General features: G+C 40.4%; 1 protein-coding gene across 5 annotated transcripts in view; it reads left to right on the plus strand.

The window, feature by feature from the left end:
• wwox (WW domain containing oxidoreductase) overlaps positions 1-25,163 on the plus strand; it is a 968,269-nt gene that overhangs the window by 321,184 nt on the left and 621,922 nt on the right. For all 5 annotated transcript variants that reach the window (XM_078544626.1, XM_078544630.1, XM_078544628.1 and 2 more), the window contains exon 6: positions 287-375. In XM_078544626.1, the coding sequence (XP_078400752.1) occupies positions 287-375 (89 nt within the window). The remainder of the gene's footprint in view (positions 1-286; positions 376-25,163) is intronic.

A 25,163-nucleotide genomic window follows, 5' to 3' on the forward strand; every position in this document is an offset into this window, starting at 1 on the left:
AAATGGAGTCAGCAAGAGAATGAAACTTATAATTTACAACTGCCAAACTGCCTCATCAAGCTTGTCACCTAAGCAACTCAGGGTAGTCTGTGTTTTATTTCATGAGCTTGTCATGAGATAAGTTTTTTTTATTGTGCCATTTCTCTTATATACTCTGTTATACAATTTTTTTTGCTGTTCATGATTGAGATCAAATCACAGTTTTCTCTGTTGTTTTTAATATTTGGAAGAATTCTGGCTCTGATGGCTCAAATTTGTTACATTGTTCACTTGTGTTTTGTTTCAGCATAAAGCCAAGGTAGAAGCTATGACCTTGGATTTATCTTCCCTGAGAAGTGTCCAGCAGTTTGCAGAAACCTACAAGACAAGAAAACTGTAAGTAGACATAAAAATAGCATTGTTGGAAGACGTCATTATATATTGTAGATGGACTTATCATAACACCATTAACCCAAACCCCACCTTCACGCACCAAATTTACTTAGAAATGATTTATTGCACTTGCTGAGACATTTTTTGATGGTAAAGCAGTAGGTTCGAGCAGTTGCTTCCAACCTGTGGTCCTTTAGCCTAATATAGTTTTATTCTGTTCACATTTGGTGGGCCTGAATGTTTGCATTGGGCTATTTTTTTTAGAAATGTTATCTCATTAGTGGATCAGTCCTTACTCAAAACCCAAAGACCTGGTCCTATAGCATCTAGAGATAGTGTACTGATAGTCTATAACATCAAATTAGCCATAATTATACATTCCTATAACACCTGGTGTGATATGTTAAAAGGAAGGTCACATCCGTGCAGTAGGGAGATATTTTCAGGTTGAGGTGAATATACTTTAAGGGGGTAGAGTGGAGCAGCTTTGCTTAGTTTTGCTATAACGGTTGTAGAATCATTGAATGGTTAATGCAGAGAAAAAGGCCATTTAGCCCTCCATGTCCATGCTGGCTCTCTGCAAGAACGGCTCAGCTAGTCCCACTCCGGCCCCGCAGTTTCACCATAGCCTGCAAATTCTTTCTATTCAGATAATTATCCAATTCCCTTTAGAAAGCCATAATTAAATCTGCTTCCAAAATACTCTCAGGTGGTACATTCCAGATCCTAACCATTCTCTGCATAAAAAAGATTTTCTTCCTGTCGCCTTTGATTCTTTTGCCATTCAGCTTAATTCAGTGTCCTCTGGTTCTCGACGTTTCCACCAGTGGGAACTGTTTCTATCTATTTGTCCAGACCCCTCATGATTCTGAAAACCTTTATTAGATCTTCTCCCCACCTTCTGTTCTCTAAAGAGAACAGCCCCGGCTTTTCCAATCTACCCACGGAGCTGAAGTACCCAATCCCTGGAATGGAAACAGAAAGTGCTGGAAAAACTCAGCAGCATCTGTGGAGCAAGAAACAGTTAATATTTCAAGTCCCTATGGCTCTTCTTCAATGCTCGAAACGTTAACTCTGCTTCTCTCTCCACAGATGCTGCCAGACCTGCTGAATTTTTCCAACATTTTCTATTTTTATTTCAGATTTCCAGCATCCACAGTATTTTGGTTTTATCCCTCACCTCTGTAACCATTCTTCTGCCTCTTTGCTAAAGCCTTTCGCATCTTTCTTAAAGTGTGCTGCCCAGAATTGGACACAGCACTCTGGTCAAGGCCGAACCAGGTTTTTAGAAATGTTCACCATAACCTCCTTGCTTTTCTACTCTATGCCTCTATTTATAAAGGCCAGCATGCTTTATTCACAACTTTCTCAACCTGCCAGCTGCCACCTTCACTGATACATGTGCATAAACTCTCAGGTCCCTCTGCTTCTGCACTCCCTTTAGAATTGTGCCCTTTATTTTCTATTGCCTCTTCTCATCTGTCGTACCAAAATGAATCACACCACACTTCTCTGCATTAAATTTCATCTGCCATGTGTCTACCTGTGCCATTTTGAAGCCTGTCACTCTTTCCCTCACAATTCACAACACTTTCAAGTTTGGTGCATCAGCAAATTTTGAAATTGTGCCCTGTACACCCAAGTCTAGGTCAGGAAAAGCTGTGGTCCTAGTACCGACCCCTGGAGAACCCCACTGTCTACACTCCTCCAGCCTGTAAAACAACCATTCGCTTCTGCTCTCTGTCACTCAGCCAACTTTGTATCCATACTGTCACAGTCCCTTTTATTCCATGGCTTTGACAATGCTGACAAACCTGCTATGTGGCACTTTATCAAATGCCTTTTGAAAGTCCATGTACACCACATCAACCACATTCTCTCATTATTTAATCAAAAAAACTCAATCAAGTTAGTTAAACATGATTTGCCTTCAACAAATTAGTGCTGGCTTTCTTTAATTTAATCCACATTTTATTCTACTGTCATTCACCACAAAATTAGAGAAATGTTTATTTTCTCACACTTACATTCCTGACTTTGAAAATGAAATTGATTAAGAAAAAAATAACTGATTCCCCACAATGGCTAGACAAGTTTATCTGGTGAATAACTGACCTTTACTGACTAGGGAGGTACTTGGTTTGATTCCTGATGTGTGCTGAGCTGACCTATCCCAACTGGATAGGATATTGATGCTGCAGTTGGTTTCAATCTCTGTGGGTGAGGAAGAGAATAATCACTGAAGACTGTTGCCTCAGCTCAATATACCTGCATGTAGGATAATGTGAAGCCAGGAACAGGCATGTTTGCAATGCTTCTGTGGTCGATTGGTCGGCCAACACTCGGCTTTAAAATTTTAGAACAAAGATAGGTATTTGGATGAGGTCCTCTTGAGGTAACCAACATGCATAGAATCAGGTCCCATCAAGGAGCCAACAGCTTCAGGAGAGGGGTGGAAATTTGCATTAAACTTAAAAAGAAAATGAAGCAATAAATACAGAACTGTGTATCTGGGCTTCCCACTTGTATCAATTCCTGTTTAACAATCCAACGCATTGCTATTATTGAAAGGGTGTAGAAACAACTCAATGTTTGACTCTGAAACTAGATCCAGTAGAAGCTGTATCTCATTGCTCCTGGTTTAATAAATATTTGCATGCGTGCTCTGTGGGATGGGGATGAATGAATGATATACTGTAAAATAAAACATGAAATAATGGGCCAAGGTCACTGAGTGATCACGGATTATGGTGCCAAACATGCACAGTTTATATTTAGTTAAATCAACATTCACAAGTAGTGTGTCTGGTTTGTATCCCTTACTTATGCAAAAGGAGCTTGAAACAAAAGAACTTTTATTGGGGATTAAAGGCAACTTTAAAATGCATGTAAAATAAAACACTCATTTGACAGCCCCATTGTAAACGAGCACAATTGAGAACCAAAATGTGTACATCACATGTCTGAGATTAAAATCTAAACATTGTACTTAGATTATGGAGTAATCTTAAAATGGAACAAAAATAAGAAAAATGGAGGAGACTGCTGCAATGCCCTGGCAAATTGTTAAAGTATTGCTTTAAGTGCCCCCAGGATACACATATTGAAAGGAGAAACCAAGTAACTGCTACAACGCAATAAAGAATCAACTTTGTAGATGTGATTTGAGTATGTCAATTGTTGTTCTCCATTCCAAGTTCTTTTTTCCTCCTATATAACAATTTTTTGAAATACATGGAGGAAGAAAATGGAACAACATGCTTGTTAATTTTAATACAGAGGCTTGTTCATCCTTAAGAAACTAAAACTCTTCAGTTTTATTCCCCAAGTGCATGTTGCAGCAATGGCGGTGTGAGAGGCAAGCTTACAGTATGATTCTCTGTTTAACTCATGGTCATCAACAGAAACTAGGAGATGTAGTGATAACCATACATATGCAGCTTCATTCATCTAAAACTTGTATGTGCAATTTGTTTATGATCGACTCCGTGTAAGTACGTATCTGATCTGAGCCAAACTATCCAAGCATGTGTCACTTGGATGTTGCTATCTTTAATGCGTTGTGAATAAATACAGCATGCAAATTCACACACACACACACACACTGAATTTATAATCTCACTTGGATGTTCTAGTACATAGATCTGTAAAGGTTCATGAGCAATTCTGTGAAGCAATAGTTAAAGAGGATAAGGTGTGAGGGTGCATTGACAAAGCACACAATTTTGTCCTTGTACAGGACCTTGGTCAGCCCTCAGTTAGAATACCATGCTAGTTTTGGTATTCTTACATGTCGGGTGATATTGAAGCTTTGGAACGGTTGCAAAGGAGGGCCAAAGGATTAATTCACAGTTTGAAACATCTTAATTATCAAGATAGGCTTGTAGTGGTGGGGCTTTAGAGAAATATAGACTTAGGGGTGATCTGACTGAGGTTTATAAGACAAATAAAATAGATTGTGTTTGAGTTGACAATTTGTTCCAATTAAATAGATTTTGGGGGGATGGGTCACATTTGAAAATTGCTTGAGGCCAGATCTAGGATAAATGTCACAAGGTTGTTCTTTTTCTGCAGATTGCTTTCCTCTGGAGCAGGCTCCAGGCTTGCGTGAGCTGTATTTGTTTCTGGCTGTTGTGAAAGTTGCCTTGTATGAAAGATAGGCACTCCAAGGAATTATCAAGATCAGAGTGATCTCCTGGACCAGCTTCGATCACCGTGGGAGGTTGGAGAGGAATTTCCCTGAGCAATTTTTCTCTCTCCTCAGATCTGGTTTTGCCAGCCCCCCAGGGATCACATTGTTTTGGGTGGGGTGGAAAGTATACATATATATATAATGTAGGGCAGGCTGGATGGACCAAAAGGCCTTTTCCTGTCTGTCATTGTTCATAAGTTGTAGTCGTTCCCTCAACTATCCTATTTTTTTTGGGACATCACAATAGTAATTAGTACTATTGGAATAACTAGGTGCAGCTCTCACAATAGACTTGTCATTTGTCCACAAAGCTATGCTCTGCCCAAACTGTTGAACTAAAATCTGCTGTTCCAATTTAATGGAATTTCATTGGCTATGGTATTTAGTTGTGGTCAGATTACTCTACATAAGACAGCCATGTAAGTAATTTTGGACCAATCTGATGCCTATTCTAGTTACAAAATGGTAATGGCAGAGGCTGGAGAACAGGTACATGCTATAACAATGTCCAAGAAAAGAGGAAAATGAGGGCAGAAAGGTAGAAGAAAGAAAAACTAACATTTGGGCCAGAATTTTACATTCGGTGTGCGGGCACGCGCCCATCACTCTGGAATGGAAAATGATGCGCGATGACATTGGGCAAGCGTCCCAGTGTCACCGCGCACTGTCACGATATTTTGCTAGGCGGGCGCATGATAAAGACATTAATTAACGGGCCAGTTAAGGCCCTTGAGACACCAATTGTCTGTGATTTTACACAGCCCTTGCGATTTTCAGGGCATTGCACGGGCGCAATGGGCAGGCAGGTAGGCCACGTTTTCAAAAACCTCATCCACGGGCGGGATAAGATGGGTGACTGGGTTTTCTAATACGAGTTGTTTGTACTTTAGCTTATAAGTTGCTGCTGCTTGCTTGTGTGAACAGGACATCTTCATTTCGCTTCAGAGCTGCTTTGACAGAAATAAGAGGCATCAGTTCAGGACTCCGGCGGAGTCATATCACTTGGGGCCTTCCAGGTATCAGACAGCCTTCCCTTACCCTGGGAATGGGGATTGTGGTCTCCACTGGAGGAATCTCTGAGGAGGAGGGGGCCAGAAGGAGGAGGAGGCCAGGTGTCCCTTTTCAATCTCCAGGAGAGCGACCTGTGGGAGGACAGGTGCAGGCACAAGGGGCGCAGGGCCAACAGGAAGTGCAAGGCGGAAGGGGCCGCAGAAGACACCACTATCCTGCTGCCAGGGTGTGCAGGCGGCAATGCAGCTATCTCAATATGTTGATGTGCAATGCCAAAGGAGGCTCCGTCTCCCAAGGGAGACAGTGACCTCCATCTGTCAGATGATTGGCCATGGGATCAGCTCCATCTGTGTGGGTGGACACCCCATGCCAGTGGCACTGAAGGTCACAGTGGCCCTCAACTTCTATGCCTTCGGCTCTTTCCAGGGGTGGTTGGGTGATCTTTGTAGAGTCTCACAATCAGCTGTCCACAGTTGTGTCAAGCTGGTGACAGACGCTCTGTTCAGACGTGCATTGGCTTTCATTCACTACCGCACGGACAAGGCCAGCCAGTCAGAGCGAGCCAGATGCTTTGCTGCGATTGCTGGGTTCCCCCGCATCCAGGGTGCAATCGACTGCACACATATGGCCACCCAGGCACCAGCAGGTGAGCCCGGTGCCTTCGTCAACAGGAAGAGCTTCCACTCCATTAACGTGCAGTTAGTGTGTGATCACAGGATGCAGATTCTGCAAGTCTGTGCAAGGTACCCAGGCAGCTCCCATGACACTTACACCCTGAGACACTCCCAGGTGCTGAGGCTCTTCAGTTCTCCAGCCGTGCTGGATGGATGGCTGCTGAGAGACCAGGGCTATCCCCTCAAAAGGTGGCTCATGATGCCTCTCCACCATCTAAGAAGAGACGCCGAGCAGCGATACAATAGGAGCCATGCCTCCACAAGGGCGGTAGTAGAGAGAGACATAGGTCTTCTCAAGATGCGCTTCCAATGCCTGGACCGTTCAGCGGGCACACTGCAATACCCCCCCGCCAGATCGTGTGTCGCTGATAGTGGTTACATGCTGCGCTCTCCACAATCTGGCGCTGGAAAGGGGGGATGCAGTGGAGGAAGAAGATGTTAACGCAGCTGTTCTGGTAGCAGACAATGAGTCCAGTAGTGAGTGCGAGGACGAGCATGGTTAGGAGAACACTGAGGGGATAGACACTGACCTGGGCAACCTCCAGTGTGGCAGGGGCAGGCTTTGATTCAACGCTCCTTCAGCTAGCCTACCAAAGAAGAACCACCACCACATGCCAGGGCTGCAGGCTTCATACTCGACACCTGACAGGAACATTTGCTTGGTGAACAACATGCACCATGTGCCATTTCAATAAAGCCCAATGATAAACAAGTCACTCATAACACCATGGGTTACCCTGCACCTGCAGAACCATAGAAGCATAGAAAAGTTACAGCACGGAAGGAGGCCACTCGGCCCATCTTATCCATGCCAGCCCGAGGACTCCCAGGTGCCCTTTCTTATCCCACCTTCCTGCTCCCGGCCCATAGCCCTGCAGCTTACAGCACTTAAGGTGCAGATCCAGGTACTTTTTAAATGAGTTTAGAGTTTCTGCCTCTACCACCAACTTGGGCATCGACTTCCAGGCACCCACTACCCTCTGCATAAAACGGTTCTTCCTCATGTCCCCCCTACACCTTCTGCCACTTATCCTGAATCTATGTCCCCTGGTTCTAGAATTCTCCACCAAGGGAAACAATTTTATCCTGTCCACTTTATCTATTCCCCTCATAATTTTGTACACCTCAATCAAGTCACTTCTCAGCCTTCTTTGTTCTAAGGAAAACAACCCCAACCTATCCAATCTCTCCTCGTAGCTACACTTTTCTAACCCTGGCAACATTCTTGTAAACCTCCTCTGCACTCTCTCCAGAGCTAATGAAATACCCAAAGGCTTGTTGAACACAAGCACTTTTAATGGTGTGGTGCCTGGCATACATAATACAAATTAAATGGAAAGGTGCTATCCATCACACCTAATAATAATTATTGTGAAAGTGGGGGAAAAAAATATCACCAGCGTTAAGCCCATGTTGTGCTTAAGGTGCTTTAAGTTTTCGCTTGTGGGTGCTATGTCTAGGTACTCCCCCCTTGCTGGCACCAGCATTGGAGACATCCTGCTCACTCTGCTGTCCTGTTGGCCTTAATGACCTTGGCGGGCGTCCTCTGGCCCGTGGAGCCTGTGCTGGCCCCGCCTGGGAGGGAGCAGCCAGTGCCATGGCTGGCATCTCCCCAATTGCCGCAGCCTCATCAGATGCCACGGTCACTGGCACAGGGGCGGAGGAGCCTAACTGCTGTGCTAAGTGACCCATGCCAACACAGTACTCACCCTTCCCGATCGCAGGAGGTCATTGAACTGCTTACGGCACTGCATCCATGTGCGCCTCACCACATCCTGGGAGCTCACCCTGGATGCTACCTCCAACCAGGCATTTTTGGTGAGGTCGGGGGGCCTCCTCCTCCCGTCCCTGGGGACAAGTATATCTCTGCGTGCTGCCGCCTCCTCCAGGAGGGCAGTGGGACACTCATTGGAAAAACGTGGAGCTGACTGCCCTGCCGACCTGCCCTCCCGCCTGCCATGTTCAGCACTGAAGTGCTCCATACCGAGGTTCCTCCGAGTCACTGGCAGCCTTCGCATGGCTGCTGCAGCTGCTTTTGAATCGGCTGCCGGGTCGCCATTGGACCTGGCGGACATTGGGCCCCCGCCCCTTCTCACTGATGCCGCTGTCGTGTATTACGCTGTGCAGACCTTAGTTGGCCGTAAATGGTGGTGCGGAGAATGTAAAGTTCTGGCCATGGTACCTTTCATGATCTAAGGATATCCTAAAGTATTTTCAAGTACTTTTAGAGTGTAATCACCGTTGTACTTTGGGAAACTGCAAGAAACATGGCTGCCAGATAATCTGTTTTAGTGACAAAAACAAAAATAGCTGGAAAAACTCAGCAGGTCTGACAGCATCTGTGGAGAGGAAGACAGAGTTAACGTTTCAAGTCCGTATGACTCTGTTCTACTGATATTGGCTGAGGGATTATTATTGTCCAGAGCTAGGAAGAACTCCTCTGCTCTTCTTTTGAATAGTGGATGGGATCTTGTAAATCCATCTGAAATTGCAGATGGGATCTCAAATTAATGTTTGATTTCAAACATGGCACCTGACAATGTAGCGCTCTCTCTGTGTTGCGTTAAACTGTCAACCTGAGTTTTGTGCTCAAGTCTTTGGAGTGGAATTTGAACCCACAAACCAATTGGTTTAGAGGTGCGAGTGCAGTTATGGAGCCCATACCTCAGATTTTAACTAGGAAAAAGAATCAAAATGTAAAAAAAAAACTGTTCACTCCCATCATGTACAATTTATGAAACACATAATTCTTCAGAATGTCATAGTTTTTAATAATCAGAACACTGAACATAGTCCATTTCATGCCAACAGATAAGATATATTAGAATGTTTAAGTACCTCTGCATAAATATGCTTGGTTATATACAGTATTCTGTTTATTTTAAGATTGCATTACTGAACAGATGATTTAAATGGTTGCCACTGAAAGACTTAAAAAATTGCTTATTTTTAATCTTCAGTTTGTCATATAATTTATGACTCGGGAAGAACAGTTCTTAGCTGGTTAGTTTATCGAGAATTAACTCTAATACAACTCTATCTCAGTATTTTTTTTTATTCATTCACGGGATGTGGGTGTCGCTGGCTAGGCCAGCATTTATTGCCCATCCCTAATTGCCCTTGAGAAGATGGTGGTGAGCTACCACTCCCCCATTGTGATGCACCCTGGTAAAGTACAGCTCCTGCAATAGTAGTTGTTTGTTTATAGCTGGTTTACTAACAGAAAACTTAAATGAACCTTTTGGCCTAGTGTTTCCGTGAGATTGCCTGAAATTCAAATTAGTGAGTTTTAAGCACAGGTTACATGAAGCGTATATCGAATTTCTGCAATCTTTAAAACTGGCTTGTGCCATTTACAACCATTCGAAGATGCTCTTCAGTTATGCTTGATTTTTAGGTGCACAAGCACAAGTAGGCACACTTGAAGGATTTTTAAATATGAATTAATAATTTTTTAAGTGATTTAAAAATATAGACAGGCAGTCGAGTAGACACTGATTAAAAAGGATTTTTTTTTTGCAATTTTCAGTTTCCTTAATAAAACTGCACCTTGCTACTCCTAAATGGATCAATGAATATTTTTCAATGCAAGGAGAAAAAAGTTATGTTCTGTTTAATTTTAATTTACTCTTTCATGGGATGTGAATGTTGCTGGCAACGTTGGCATTTGTTGCCCATCCCTAATTGTCCCCAAACTGAGTAGCTTGCTAGTCCATTTCAGAGGGCAGTTGAGAGTCAATCACATTGCTTTGAGTCTGGAGACACATGTAGGCCAGACCAAGATTTCCTTCCCTGAAGGAGATTAGTGACCCAGATGAGTTTTTACCACAACCGATGATAATTTCAGCGCCTTGACTATGTCGTGCATTTACATCCGGGATTTCCGATCCCAGCTGAAGCAGAATGGATCAGCTCAGCCTTTCCAGGATATAAGTCGAGGAAGCATAGGAGAGTTGAAGAAAGGAGAGGACACGCCTTTTTACGGAACGAGCTACTGCCCTGAGGTCGGTTTTTAAGGGCTCAAGTCAGTAAGTGAGTGGGTTAGTGACTGGATGACTGGGTGAATAGATAGTTGGGTGATTGGGGGAGGAGGTAGTCGGGAAATCGGGGGGTGTAAGTTGGTTGTTTGGGGGGGTAAGTTGGTTGATTGGGGAGTAAGTTGGATGATTCATGGGGGGTAAATTGGGCGTTTTGGAGGGGTAAGTCAGGTGATGGGGAAGTCAGGCGATCGGGGGAAGTCAAGTGTGGTAAGCCGGGTGATCGGGCGGCTAGCTGGATGGTTGGGAGGCCTAGTCATATGGTAGTCAGGTCAGTGGAGGGGTGATTGGGCGGAAGTCAGTTGTAGTACTCAGTTGAGTTACGCTGGCTAATCTCTGAATTAGACCAGGTATTAACAAGCGTTACATTTCCAGGGTAAGTATTCAGGTAAGTTCTGCATATCTGGCCCAAGTCTCTGACACTGTGCTCAGTGTTGGAGGCATTCACAGAGGGTCCTTTGCACTGGAAATCAGCGATCGGAAGTTTGAACTTCCCAGGCAATGTGTGTGTGTCAGCACTTCCGCAGGGTCCTGTCACACTTCTCCGTACTTGTGTTCCATCTCTGATGATCAAGACAACGGAAGATTTGGGCCATTGTTTTAAACCAGATTATTTTTGTGCAGTCTATTTGTGATATATTTCCTTATAGATACTTGACACGGGCAGTTAAAATAATTAGTTGTATTATTTGATATTCTACAAGGAATTATTTTTTAAGCAAAATGCAATTCAACAGGTTATTGAGTTACTCTGGGCTATTAAAGTAATGTAATAAAATTACATATATTAAACAGCAGCTCTGTGGGTAATACCTAAAGGACAGTACACGTGGCACAATCATTTGTCTCAAAGTGGTCCTGACAGAGAAATAAACCCCTGCTCTTCTATTCACACGTTGTATAAAAATAATTTTCTTAATACTTTGTACAATAAAGTGACATATGACCTTGGCTTGTAATTTTAAAAAAGTCTATAAAGTATCTCTATCTGTCAGAGGGTTAAATGAAGTGGCAGCTACATTTTGATCGAAATAGTTATGTTTTACAGTATTTATTGTGACCCATTAAGAAAAGGATGGAGGGGTAAAAGACTTATTAAATTGAATATTCACAGTGGGCTTCTAAAGTCAAAGGTTTGAGAGTGCAGTGGTTGGTATGACTCCAGTCACTGCTTTCTACTCAGCATGGCCACGTACTATAGCAATAATAATTTTCTAAAGGTTCAACCATTTCACCGAAGGAAGCTGCAGCTTAGTAATGTGCAGTTGATATCTAAGTGGAAGAACTTGTGGAAGCGGGAGGTGCCCAGTAGTGGGGCGCTAATGGAATGAAGGGGTGCAAAGTAAAGAACAGCTGCCTAATAAATTCACAAATGAAAATTGAGCTTTGAGTGTAGTTATTAGGCTTATTTGAAGACAGTATATCCTCAATGCTGCCTGTATTTTCTTGGTACAAGAAACAAAGAGCTAATCTTGCTTAAAATTTTCTGATAAAATTTTGGAGCTTTTTTTTGTAAAGCATGTAGTTCCCACCTGCGCATAAGTTTCTTATTCTCTAACATTTAGTGGACCATCAGGTTAATGGATAACTCCCTAAAACATGCAAGTGAGTGATAAATGGGCCTGCCTGCTGCTTGTTGAAAATATGGAATTATTTTGGTCATATGTATATTGTCTGCATAGTCATCCACATATTATAGAACTGATGGAGCAAATAATGATTGTTATCCCCATGGAGATTAATAAGCTGAATTGACATCCTGTTGCTGGCAGCTGGGAATTCCACATCTGCCCCATCTGCCCTCCAACTTAATCAAGGGAGGTTTATCGCTGCCGGGAGACTGATGGCGGGGCCTATCCTGCAGTTAAGTGGGCCCAGCCGCCACATTTCCTGCCGTCACATGCTGCATTAAATCCAATCCAAATTTGAAATCAGGGATTCCACAATATATTGAGAGTTTCAGTTTACATCCCTAACACTTGTGGTTTCAGAAGTACATTTGCAATGTTTTATATGCCTTAGTGGTGATGTTTTTCTGTTAGTCTCTGCTGTGAGCAATGAGTGGATTGTTTCAGTTAAGTTTGAAAGTAGATTGTCTTCATAATATGCATTTTGCAATGTGAGATTTAAGTTTGGCTGACAAGTCCCCAGGTCCTGATGGACTTCATCCTAGGGTCTTAAAAAAAAGTGGTTGCTGAGATAGTAGATGCATTGGCTTTAATTTCCCAAAATTCCCTAGATTCTGGAAAGGTCCCATCAGATTGGAAAATAGCAAATGTAACTCCTCCATTCAAGAAATGAGGGAGACAGAAAGCGGGAAACTACAGGCCAGTTAGCTTAACATCTGTCATAGGGAAAATGCTGGAATCTATTATTAAGGAGGGTATAGCTGGGTGCCTAGAAAATCTCATTGCAATCAGGTAGAGTCAACATGGTTTTGTGCAAGGGGTATCATGTTTGACTAATTTATTAGAGTTCTTTGAGTAAGTAACAAGTAATGTGGATAAGGGGGAACATGTAGATGTGGTGTGCTTGGATTTCCAGAAGGCATTCTAGCTCACCACTACCTTCTCAAGGGCAGTTAGGGATGGGCAATAAATGTTGACCTAGCTGACGATGTCCACATCCCGAAAATGAAAAAAAATTAACAAGGTACCACATCAAAGGTTATTACACAAAGTAAGAGCTCCTGGTGTAGGGAGTAACATATTAGTATGGATAGAGGATTGGTTAGCTAACAGGGAACAGAGTAGGCATAAATGGGTCATTTTCGGCAAGATGTAGTGAGTGGGGTATCGCAAGAATATCAGTGGATGACGGGTCTGAATGTATAATTCCTAAATTTGTTGATTAGGAAGGCAAATAGAACGTTGTCATTTATTGCAAGGGGAATGGAATATAAAAGTAAGGATGCTTTGCTACAGTTGTAAAGGGCATTGGTAAGACCACATCTGGAATACTATGTACAGTTTTGGTCTCCTTATTTAAGAAAGGACATAATTGCATTAAGAACTGTTCAGAGAAGGGTCACTTGATTGATTCCTGGGATGAGGGGGTTATTTTATAAGGAAAGATTAGGACAGGTTGGGCCTGCATCCATTGGAGTTTAAAAGAATGAGAGGTGACTTTCCTGAATCTCCCAAGACTCTGAGGGTGCTTGACAGAGTGGATGTTGAAGGCAGCAAATATAATCCCGCTTTTTGAGAAAGGACTGAAAGAAAAGACAAGGAACAATAAGTCAGTTAGGCTGGCATTGGAACTAGGAAAATACTAGAATCTTTAATAGTTTGAGGGCACTTAGAAAATCACAATATAACCAGGTAGAATCAACATCTACTTATGAAAGGGAAATTGTGTTTGACAAATCTGTTGGAATATTTTGAGCATGTAACTAATAGGGTTGATAAAGAGGAACCAGTGAATCTAGTGTATTTGGATTTTCAAAAAACATAGATAAGGTTTCACCTAAGAGTTTATTGCACAATATTGTGGCTCGTGATATTCGAGGATAATATATTAACAGGGATTAAGGATTGATTAACGGACATAAAACATTGTGGAATAAATGGATTATTTCCAGGTTGATGGGCTGTACCTGGTGGAACTGTAACTAACCCAAGGATCAGTGATGGGCCTCGGTTATTTACAATCAAAATCAATAACTAAGATGAAGGGGTGAGTGTAATGTATCCATATTTGATGATGATACAAAGTTAGGTGGGAAAGTAAGCTGTGAAGGGGATGCAAAGAAGCTGCAAAGGAATATAGACTGATTAAGTGTTTGGGCAGTAACAAGGAAAGTGGAGTATAATGTGGGCAAGTGCGAAGTTATCCACTTTGGAAGGAAAATAGAAAAGAATATTTTTAAATGGTAAGAGACTGGGAAATGTTGATATTCAGGAGGACCTGGGTGCCTTTCTACACGAATACCAGAAGCTTAATGTGAGGGTACAGAAACCAAATAGTATGTTCTTCTTTGTTACAAAATGATTGGAGTAAAAGAGTAAAGAAGCTTAGTACAATTATATAGGGCCTTAGTGAGACCATACTTAGAGTGCTGTACAGTTTTGGCCTCCTTACCCAAGGATGAATATATTTTTCCTAGAGGGAGTGCAATGAAAGTTCACTAGACTGATTCCTGGACTGAGGGGATTGTTCTTTGAGGCAAGAATGGGGCTATATTCTTTAAAGTTCAGAAGAATGAGAGGTGATCTCATTGCAACGTATCAAATTCCTAAGGTGCTTTGCAGGATAAATGTTGGGAATAGATTTCCCCTGGCTAGGAGTCTAGAAGTAGGTGTTATGCCTGGTACTGGCATGTCATATTGTGAACTTTCAGACAAAAAATTGGACACAAACAAGCTGTTAAGATGGCTGCCACAAATCATGCGACTTTTAGCATTTGGGCTACAGACAGTATCAAGTCTCTGGTGAATACCTAATTAAATAAGGACATAGGTGGGGATGCCTCACAGCCATCCGTAGAATTCACACATCTCCATGTTTAAGGATAGGCCAACACAAAAGACTATGGAGTTTCTAGACTGCCTGTCTCCATGTTTCATACTGGACAAAAGAGTAGATTGAAACTCAATTTGTGGCAGATGGAAATGAATGGCCACTATCAACTTCCCATTGTACCACAATGTCCCCCATCCAAAGTAGACTGGGTGCATCTCAGAAGTGATAACCAACAAAGGATGTGGAATCAACATGAACACCACACTTTATTTGGAAAAGACCTTGAATTTAAAAGCCACATGGTGAGTCAGCCATGTTATCTTTGACTGTATAAAAGATCAGCTAAGAGCAATTTGCTGATCAGATCCAGCAGAGCCATCAGAACCATAAGTTCAGCGAGCCCATGAACCAAACTCAGAAGTTGGCTACAAGACATCAAGCAGCCAAAGTATTTAACCTATTCCAGTTTTCAAAGTTCGCTTGAGAACCATCCTCCTAGATATTCGACTACAAGAAACCGCACAACCTGCTGTGAACCCTTCCCTTTACGAGACCCTCATTTCAACTTTAAATCATCCAAATGATTCAAGCAACCACAGGCTTTCCACACGGGATGCAGGAAATCGGAAATCAGGGACTGAATTAACCGTAATCTGTTAAAGTGCGTCATCTTGTTCTGCATCCAATCTGTGTGTGCGTGCGTGTGACCAAGTGTGTGACATGTTATTGCAGGGTAAGTTTGTGATTTTAAATAACCTCCATTATTTTAAACTATCAAAAGCTTGCTGCTGAATATTTAATTGGAATACTCATTGTGTGCCATTCCATACAAAACACACTGATTACAGATAGTAAGAAAACAAGTACATTCTGCCTGCGACATGGGGTCACTGTCCTAAAATAAGGGGTTGGCCATTTAGAATTGAGATGAGGAGAAATTTCTTCACTCAATGGTTGTGAATCTTTGGAATTCACTATGCCGAGAGGGGTGGATGGTCAGTTGTTGAGTATATTCAAGACAGAATGTTACAATCATGAGGCTTATAAAGTTTTATATGTTTTGGGACTGAAGGTTAAATTTAGGGTGAATGAAAGGGGTTATGTGACCTGCTCTGAAGCCTGCTTGTAAATAAGCCTTGGGTGGTTTGATTGTTAGAGACAAAAGGAAAGCTTAGATTGTCTTACTGAGAAGATGCAATGGAGACATGACAACAGTCTTTGAGTTTACAATGAATAAACCCAGAGTCTTCCAAAGTCCAAGAAAGGTGTAGTAGGTATCTAGTTATAAACAATTATGCTGTAAATTGTCTATTTACTTCTAAGCTGAAAGGGAATTAGGGTCAAGAATTGCTAATTAGAATTTCTACCTAGATACAAGGTTAATATGTTTCACATTGCCATGGGGAAGAGGGCAGAGGAAACCACTTTTGAGATCAGGTTATAAGTTTCCCTACAAATTAGTGAATATCATAGATAGACAGCAGTGTTTTATGTGGTTGGTAAACATAAGAAGCTGCTTGGCTTTGCAAGTTACCACAGCCGGAAGTGGGAGGGAGACAATCTCTTGTCGAAGAGACGCATCCTGCAGCCATCTAAGGATTCTGGGAGATTCAACCTGGCATTTCCAGGGGGAAGAAGAATGATTGGAACAGGCTTTGGTGGTGAATTTAAGAAACTCTCCAAAAACTGAGGAACACATCTTGTACATGGTCACTCGAAGTTACTACTTGGTGAAATGGGGATGGGAGCTCATTGGAAGCTGGGAGCAACTGTGGACAGTTGTTAAAAGTACTATAATTCTGTGGAGAGTTTGATGGGTGTTAAGTATAAAAAGACAATGTCACTTTCTATAGTTTGAAGTATAAATTGCCTAAGAAAAAGAAAATAGTGTTTAATCAACAGTGTTTTAGTCATTTGTTACAGTAATAATTTTAAAACCTGAGACCTTGCCGGGTAATTCTTTTAGCTAATAACTGGAAGTTTGAATGTCTTTAAAAGTTACCATCTCTACAGAGATTGTAACAAGAAATTGAAAGATTTTTGTCTACTAAAAGAAATAAGGGATGTGGGGATAGTTCCAGAATGTGAAGTTAAGGCAGATTCCAACAGGTTGAAGGGCTAAATGACTTACTTCTACTCCTATTTCTTATGTTGTTATGACACCCAGCTCCACCTCACCACCACCTTTCTCAAACTATCCATTGTCTCTGTTGTCAAATTGCTTGTCTGACATACAGGCTGCATGGACCTAATTTCCTTCAGTTGAGAATTGAAAAAGCGCAAGCTATTGTCTTTGGTCCAAGCCACAAACTATTGTTGCCCAGCTACTGACTTCACCCATTCCCTAGTCATTCTCGCCAGACTGCTGCCACCTTGGCATTCTATCTGACCCGAAGCTGAGCTTCCAGTCCCATACCCAAGCCATTACAAAGACAGCCCACTTCAACCTCTGTAATTTGGCCCATCTCCTCTTCTACTTCAGCCCATCTGATGCTGAACACTTAGACCCATACCTTTTTTACCTTGGGACTTACCCACTCAAATACTTTCTTTGTCGGCCTCCCATCTTTTACCATCCATAAACTTAAGCTCATCAAAACTCTACTACCTTGCAACAAGTCATAATCACTTGTCACCCCTGTGCTGGCTGACCTACACTACCTTCTGTTGCAGCAACAGACCAATTTTTAAATTCTCATCCTCATGTTCATATCCCTCTGTGGTATTGTTTCTTTGGACTATCTTTGTATCGTTGTCCACTCCTACAATCCTATGAGAACTCTGTATTCCTCCAACTCTGGCTTGAGTGCATGCCCCACTCCCTTTGTTCTGCCATTGGCGGCCATGCTACCAGCAGTTGAGACCTTTATCTCTGGGATTTCTTCCCTAAACCACTCTGACTCTCTACTTCTCTCTCCTCTTCTAAATTGCTGCTTAAACATCCTCTTTGGTCATCTCTCTTAATCTCTACTACTTTGGCTTGGTGTCAATTATTGGTTTATTTAAATGCCTGTGAATCACCTCGAGATGCCTTACGATGTTAACACGTTGTTGTTGTTGCTCCAATTCCTTCTAACTTTGTGTCACCTGCAGACTTGGGTATGCAATTTTCACCCAAGTGGCTATTCTCCATGTGTAAAAGGAATACAAATCTACAAAAATGATGAACAAGAAAACATCAAGCTTGTCCCATAGAGCCATTGTAATTAAGCACCATTAAGTGCTCCCATCACCCAGGTTCATGTAATCTTCTGGAAAGGTCAAGAAGCCCTAAAAGTAAATCCTAGTGCTGCATTGGGTTTGGTGCAATGAACATCGGGAAAGATATATTGGCTTTGGAAGGTGAATAGGGTAGATTCACCAGAATTATACCAGGGTTAAACTTTGAGGACTGGTTGCATAAACCTGGCTTGAATTCCCTTGAATTTAGAAGGTTAAGAAGCGCCATATTGAAACTTATAAAGGGTTTTGATAGGATAGATACAGGGGAGCTATATCCACTGATGGCAGAAACCAAAGCAAGGGAGCATTTTTAAAAATTAGAGCTAGGCTATTGAAATTGGGAAGCATTTTCTTACACACGGAGTAGAGGAAGCCTGGCCTTTGTCTCCCAGAAGACTGTTGATGCTCAGTCAGTTGAAAGTTTCAAGACTTAGATTGATTGATAGGTAAGGGATAAGGAGTAAACATGGGTAAATGAAATTGAGCTGGAGGGGAGATGGTGACGAATTGGCAATGTCACTGGACTAGGAGCCCAGAGGTTAGGCTTATGCTTTGGGAACATGGGGTTCGAATTCCACCATGGCAATTGATGTAATTTAAATTTGATTAATAAAACATGGAATTGAAAGCTAGTCTTAGTAATGGTAACCATGGAACTACCATTGATTATTATAAAAACCCATCTGGTTCACTGAAGCTTCACTAGGGAAGGAAGCCTGGTGTCTTTAGCTGGTCTCGCCTACATGTGATTCCAGATCCACTCTTTACTGCCCTCTGAAATGGTGTAGCAAACCAATTAGGGATGGACAACAAGTGCTGGCCTTGTCAGTGATACGCACATGCCATGAAAGGATAAAAAAAAGTTACAGGTCAGCTGTGATCAGATTGAATAACCAGACAGGCTTGAGGGTCTGGCCTTTACTTGTTCCTTTGATCTTGTATCAGTCTGCCAGGAACATGTTCCACTCCCTTTTGAATGTTGCAATGAATCTGCACTCACTGTACATGCAAACAAGTTCTCCCAGAGGTCAATATGCCCCATACCGAAAGAAAAGCCTCCTGACGTAACTTAGATGGTTGTCATTAGCAGAATCTTCAGCCGTAGTAGTAGTCAGTGTGGGTGAGGGCAAGCAATAACTGCTGAGCCTGATTATGTACACATGTATACACATTTCACCATAAGTTGCTGGATAGTCGCCAGGAGTGCAAAGCTTAGTCGTGTTCCATTTCCTTCTGTACCATTAGGGAGCTAGTGATAGTGTGTGTAGATCTCCTTTTACTGTCAGATCTGAAAATGGAGGCTTAATGCTTATAATTTTTTTTTTGTTAACTTTCCACATCTGCAGATAAGGCTGGTGGACAACAACAATAGTTTGATAGAAGTAATATTGTACATAATTTTTAAATGAACAATTTTATACCTTACCCAGTTTACATGATTAATCCTTTTTGAAAAATGTGTTCACTTTATTTATACAGCTGCTTTTAATATGCTCCCTCAGAATTATTGTATTAGCAAGTTCCTGGGGTTTCATTGCCAAATAGTAAGGGGAAAAAAAATCTGCTTTGACAGAAATATGGGGTGACTTTTCAATCTTGGATGAAAGAAATATATTCTGTCCAAAACAGACTTTTATTACACGAGGTGAGATCTCTCATTTGCTTCGTGCTGAATGTCATCTGAAACTTCAGTCTTAGTTTCCTTTTCTGAAATCTTTTTTTTATTAGACTGCATTGCTGTTGAATAAAATCCACTTTATTCATAAGGCACATTGAATTACATTGCTTTGAAGTAAAAGTTATGGTCCATTCTGCAAACATTTTTGAAGTATAGAAGTTAAATGTTGATTATGTATAGCTCCATTGCATCTTCCAAAATAACCCTTAATTGATAGCTGGGGCTGGGGTTACGTAATGTGCTCTGAAATTTCCATTCACCAAATTACCCTGCAAAAATAAATTGGATGTAAGATATTCAATGTAAAAAATGCAGTGACTGATAGATTTAGAGTTTAGTAATGCTAATGTTTACTTTTGTTTATCTTTTTAGCACTGTTGATCAACTTAATTGGCTGTGCTAGGCAGTGCCAATTTGGAGATTGGATGTAAAAGTGTACCTGATTGTATTTATTTATTTTAAATATCTTTGGAGACAAAACATATTTAATAAAAAATTAAGAAGTTGAAGGCCAGAGCTTTAATGTAATTTTGAAGGGAGGTGATCTGCTTTCACAGTGTAATGTGAAGCTATGGCAGACCAAATTGTTGAGGGGGGGCTAAAGGATTGCACCCCTAAAAGCAAGAAAAATTCCTCCAACTTAAAAGTTATTAAATGGGGATAGACCATGATGGGTGGGTAAGAATCACTGAAAATTGTCAACTTTATCCTGCAGTTGGGCTTAGCATTTTTAAGCTGTTTTAACAGTGGTCGCTCTTTGGTTTTGTGCAAGATTATTGCTTACCCCCTCTGATGATTAATTTTTTAATGCCTTTCTGATGTAGTGAGAAGACATGCCTGGAGTCGATTAGTACTTTTGGCTGTGTTGAGGAGCCTTTCACCCTAGTAGATGGCACAACAGCTCCAGGTGCTCTTGCTGGCCTGATATGCATTTTAATGCAGAACCAGCTGCTTCTATTGTCACACTGATCTCAGGGGCATTAGCATGGAGAGATGTTGCTTTTGCAACTTCAAGCCATACATGCTGAGCACTAAGGCTGCTACTATCCTCATCGCTATATTCTTGAAGATCAGGGCTGTACAAAGACTGCTAGTTTCTTATAAATAGAACTAAAATGGTTGCAGCCATCAGTTGTATTTTCCTCTATTACCGCAAGTATCCAGTTGTGTTCAAATGAAAATATTCATCTAGGCAATCAGCCTAAAGATGCAAGGAAGCTATAAGGAGCATTTTAGAAGTAATTCCTAATGTTTCAGAATGTCCTACCACACGTAGAAGAGCAAGTATTGTGTGTTATACATCCTCTAGACCGTGCATTCCATGCAGTGCTCGGTAATTTAAGACCTGCTTCTCATCCTGACAAATGTAGTACCTAATTGCTCAGGAGTGATTATTTTAAAACATGCTTCAGAGTTTATTATGGTGCAGTATCATATGATTTACTGCCTGTAATTATACAGAAATTTAAAGCAGGGTTATTAAATATTTCTTAAATGTACATTCAACTGCTATACCTCAAGCTAAAAGATAAACATTTCAAAGCTTGTCTTTGCGTGACTCTCAGTAGATAGGTAATATAATATGAAAATTGAGCTTTTAAATTTGTTGCTGTTGGTATTTCTTTCAAATATGTTTTGTTGAGGAAACTGGGACACTTTAGTGTTTATTAATTGCCAGATGAGCAATAGTCTTAGAATTTCCCTATATGTAATTCTATGCTGTAACTGGCAGTTTTCAGAATCTGAATCAAAAACAGAAAATGCCAAAAGTACACAGTAGGCAAGCTACAATGTAAAAGGGAAAAGACAGGTAGGTTAATATTTTAGGTGTAATCCTTCATCTGAGCTCACTGATGTGTGACCTGACAACGTTTTCTATGGATGATTCTGATTTCCAGCGTTCGGGTTTCTCTATCTGTGCTGTTTTGCCTTCTGTGTTCTGTAACATAATAATTAGAAGAAAGTATAATCCTGATGCCACATCCGCCTGCATAGGCCATACAATATGCTGAACGTTTGCATTCTAGTTTTTGACATAACTATTGCTGAAAAAGTGGTCAGAAGGATTCAAGTAAATTGCAACTCAGATGTTATGTTGTTTGTTTATTGAAGGCATACTTAGTGTCCTGGTTAATGTTCAAAGCCTATACATGCTGTTCAGCTCTGATAACATAGTTCCTCCGAAAAGTATAACTCATTAATTATCAGAGGCACTTGGATTTTAATAAAAATTAAAATTTGTTCATGCTGGTACTATTTTTAATAAGCTTTAATTGCCAAGTGTTTGGTGAAATTAAAATAAGTCATTGTTGCAACAGATGTTCTAGAGAATAACGAAGTGAAACAAAACACTGCATAGAAACAATAGCATCTTCTTTGGATGAGCTTTTTTACTCATTTGAACTATTCCCAAATTCTCTTGATCAAGGTCTATGTTGCTGCACAATTTAAGCAATGATAACTGCAGAACATTGCTGGAGTTGTTTTCCTATTTTACTTGATTGGATTTATATATTTTTTAAATACCGCTATCTGAGTTGCGCTATGTTCCATTGATGTCAGAAAAAAGTTCTATTTTGGACAACAGAAGAAAATTTAGATTATTTTGCACAACTACTTTTCTATGTAAATATAAATAATTACATTGACATGAATTACAATTAGGTTAGGGTTGATGTTTGCATTCCTGTCACAAATTACCATGTATTTTCTAGATTTAAAGCTCACTGCTACAGTAACAATTGGTAAAGTTATTAAGGCCACGCAACTTCACTGCCCCGTACATACACAAACACCATAGAACTTTTCCACATGTGCAATACTCGAGCAAGGTTGTATTTCTTCATTAGCTATTCCCACAGCTGAGAAAGTCTCAAAGGATGTCAAAGAACATTAATTTTCATCGTAACATGGAGTCTTTCAGGTGTGAATGGCAGTGAACAGCTGTCATGGGTTTTCTGAACTCTATTACAGGCTATATCTCTAGGCAAGAAAGTGATATCTTTGTCATTTGCAGGTGAAATATAATCTGTTCTTTTTTTTTAAGAAAGAGTCAATACCCAGCCTAGACACTTCTGGTAAATAACTTGCTGTTTGACCTGACCACAAAGGAGAAGAGAAGGAACGACATAAACAACAGCTATAAGTGAAGTAGAAGCTACTTGATGGGAGGCGGGCCTCCTGTGTATAATAGCTAAAGGTCATTTTGATAGTCTCCTTTAATATCAGGAAAGCAGTTCTGATGCAAAACACTAAATAAATTATGTTTTAGGGTGCTTCCAATGTATCACAAGATAAATTTAATTTTTATGCGGAACAAGACAGAATATCCTGAAGAAAATGAAGCCATTTATCTCTGAGATGTATGTTAGCAGTTGTTTTGATGTAGTATCGAGAGTAGAAGGAAAGAACTCCACACGGACCAATTGACGATTTGCAGACATTCAGACTGATTGAAGTCATATACTATGTTTTTCCTTGGGAAATTATTTTAGTGTCAGAGGTTACTGCCAAGGGGATTTTCAAATAAATAAATTGCACTCCACCTCTCATAACAGTGTCATTGGGGATCGCTGAATACACTGGTCTAATTATGTACCTTGTGAGAATATTTCCCCACTTTGATGAGCACTGAAGGAAAGAAATGTACCCGTAGAAGAAAGAAATGACCAATCTGTTACTTACATTTGTTGTTGTATGATGACTGTTTGCTTCCTTATGACAAGCCTGGCAGTGAGAGTGGAGCTAATTGTTATATGTTGCCTATTTTTCTATGTGGCAGGCATTGCCAAGAGACCTGGAATAATGTTTGTTATTAACTTTGCCTACTCAACATCCATCTGTAATTGAGGCTTAATTCTGATAAATTTTTTGCAGCTTAAGAATAAAACATTTCTATTCACCTTATTCACCTTCAGCTTAAAAGCAAATTACACCCTGATATTTATTAATGGTTTTCACTTTTTGTTTTAATTTTTTGTTTTTATCGAGATGAAGATTAAGAAGGTAATTTAGCCCTCTTTGCTGGAAACATTAATATGTGTATGCTGATGACACAAAGTATAAAAACAGGCAAAAGAAACATAAAAGCTAAAATTACATCTCATGGTCACCTTTTCCATGCAGGAGGAAAAATAAAGGACAGTTAGCTTTTCAGTTAAAAGGATTTTCTGATCCCTTTCTTAATCGATTAGGTAAGATGCAATACTTACTAAATAAATACTTAGTTCTTAATATTTGCCAGTATTTGTATTGTTTAAGGGCATCATTGGGGGACTAATGATTGCTTTGTTTAAAAAGAATCAGTTTATCTGACCTAAAATAAAATGTGTGGGTGCGGAGCCCCAGCAAGGAATAATTATCTCATAGAATAATATTTTGTTTGGTGTCATTAGAATCTTAGATACATTATTACCTTAACCCCAAATATTTGTGCGACATTCTTGGACAACTTCTGCTTTTGCAACATCTTTTATTATTACTACATTTTTCCTGTTTTTGTAAGGACTATTTGCATTCTCTCCAAAAATGCATAATTACATTTAATTTGTGTTGCTGTTAAAAGTAGCTTAACTCTCTACATGTTGGATACTTTCTATTTTTGATATATTGGACTGCATAATGCTGTATATTTCTAATGCAAATTATGTCAAATAATGTCCAAGCAACATAGTGCCGTCTTGGAATTGTTATATTTCTATCTGGTGTTCTGTAACTACTACTTTTTCTAATGGGTGCACCAGACTGCTTGTTCTGGGCAGCTGCTTCACGTAAAGTTCTTAAAGTGGATTGTTGTTTCTGCAGAGACTCTTAATTAAGAATATTGCTTTTTAAAGCAAAATTGTATGCGTGTTCAGATTAAATTCACTTTTATTGTAGTGTAACTGTTGCCTGTTTTGTTAGCTTTGTACTGTGTTCTTTGCTGTTGTATTTACTTAGGTAATAATTGGTGGTATTTCACAGTTGAGGAAATCTGAGTGTTATTGTATCTTGTACATGTTAATATAGCTGTAAAACTAAGTCTGCAATGAATTGATAAGAAGGTGAACCCAAAACTGTGAAACCATAATTTTAAATAAATTTTGATTTGGGTTTCTAGAGAAGAGTAAAATAAAATTATTTTACTCGTTTCAGCAGTTTTTTTGGGATTTCCTTTTCAAATTCTACACTTTCTGTTGTGTGGTAATCATTGGCATACTTCTGTTCAATTTCCCCTTAAAATATAAACCTCAGTTCGTTATGGCTTAAAGGTGAAATCTTGTGTTCGCCAATGGGCATCTTCATTTTCAGGTGTCTTATTTGACATGTTTAGGCAGAATGTTTTTGCTTCCAATTGCATTACACTCGGAAAAATATTTTCAACTTATGGCTGTTTCCTTGATTTATTTTGATGCAGTTTGTATACTGGATTTTTTTCTTGCTAGAAGTAAATGTTTTTGAATGACTGACTAGATTCATGAGACAATAATGGACTTTCTCTTTGAATGTAATGTTTATATTATTTGTGCTTTATAAAC

The sequence above is a fragment of the Cetorhinus maximus genome, chromosome 6 (assembly GCF_964194155.1).
Source record: "Cetorhinus maximus chromosome 6, sCetMax3.hap1.1, whole genome shotgun sequence".
Taxonomy (NCBI): Eukaryota; Metazoa; Chordata; class Chondrichthyes; order Lamniformes; family Cetorhinidae; genus Cetorhinus; species Cetorhinus maximus.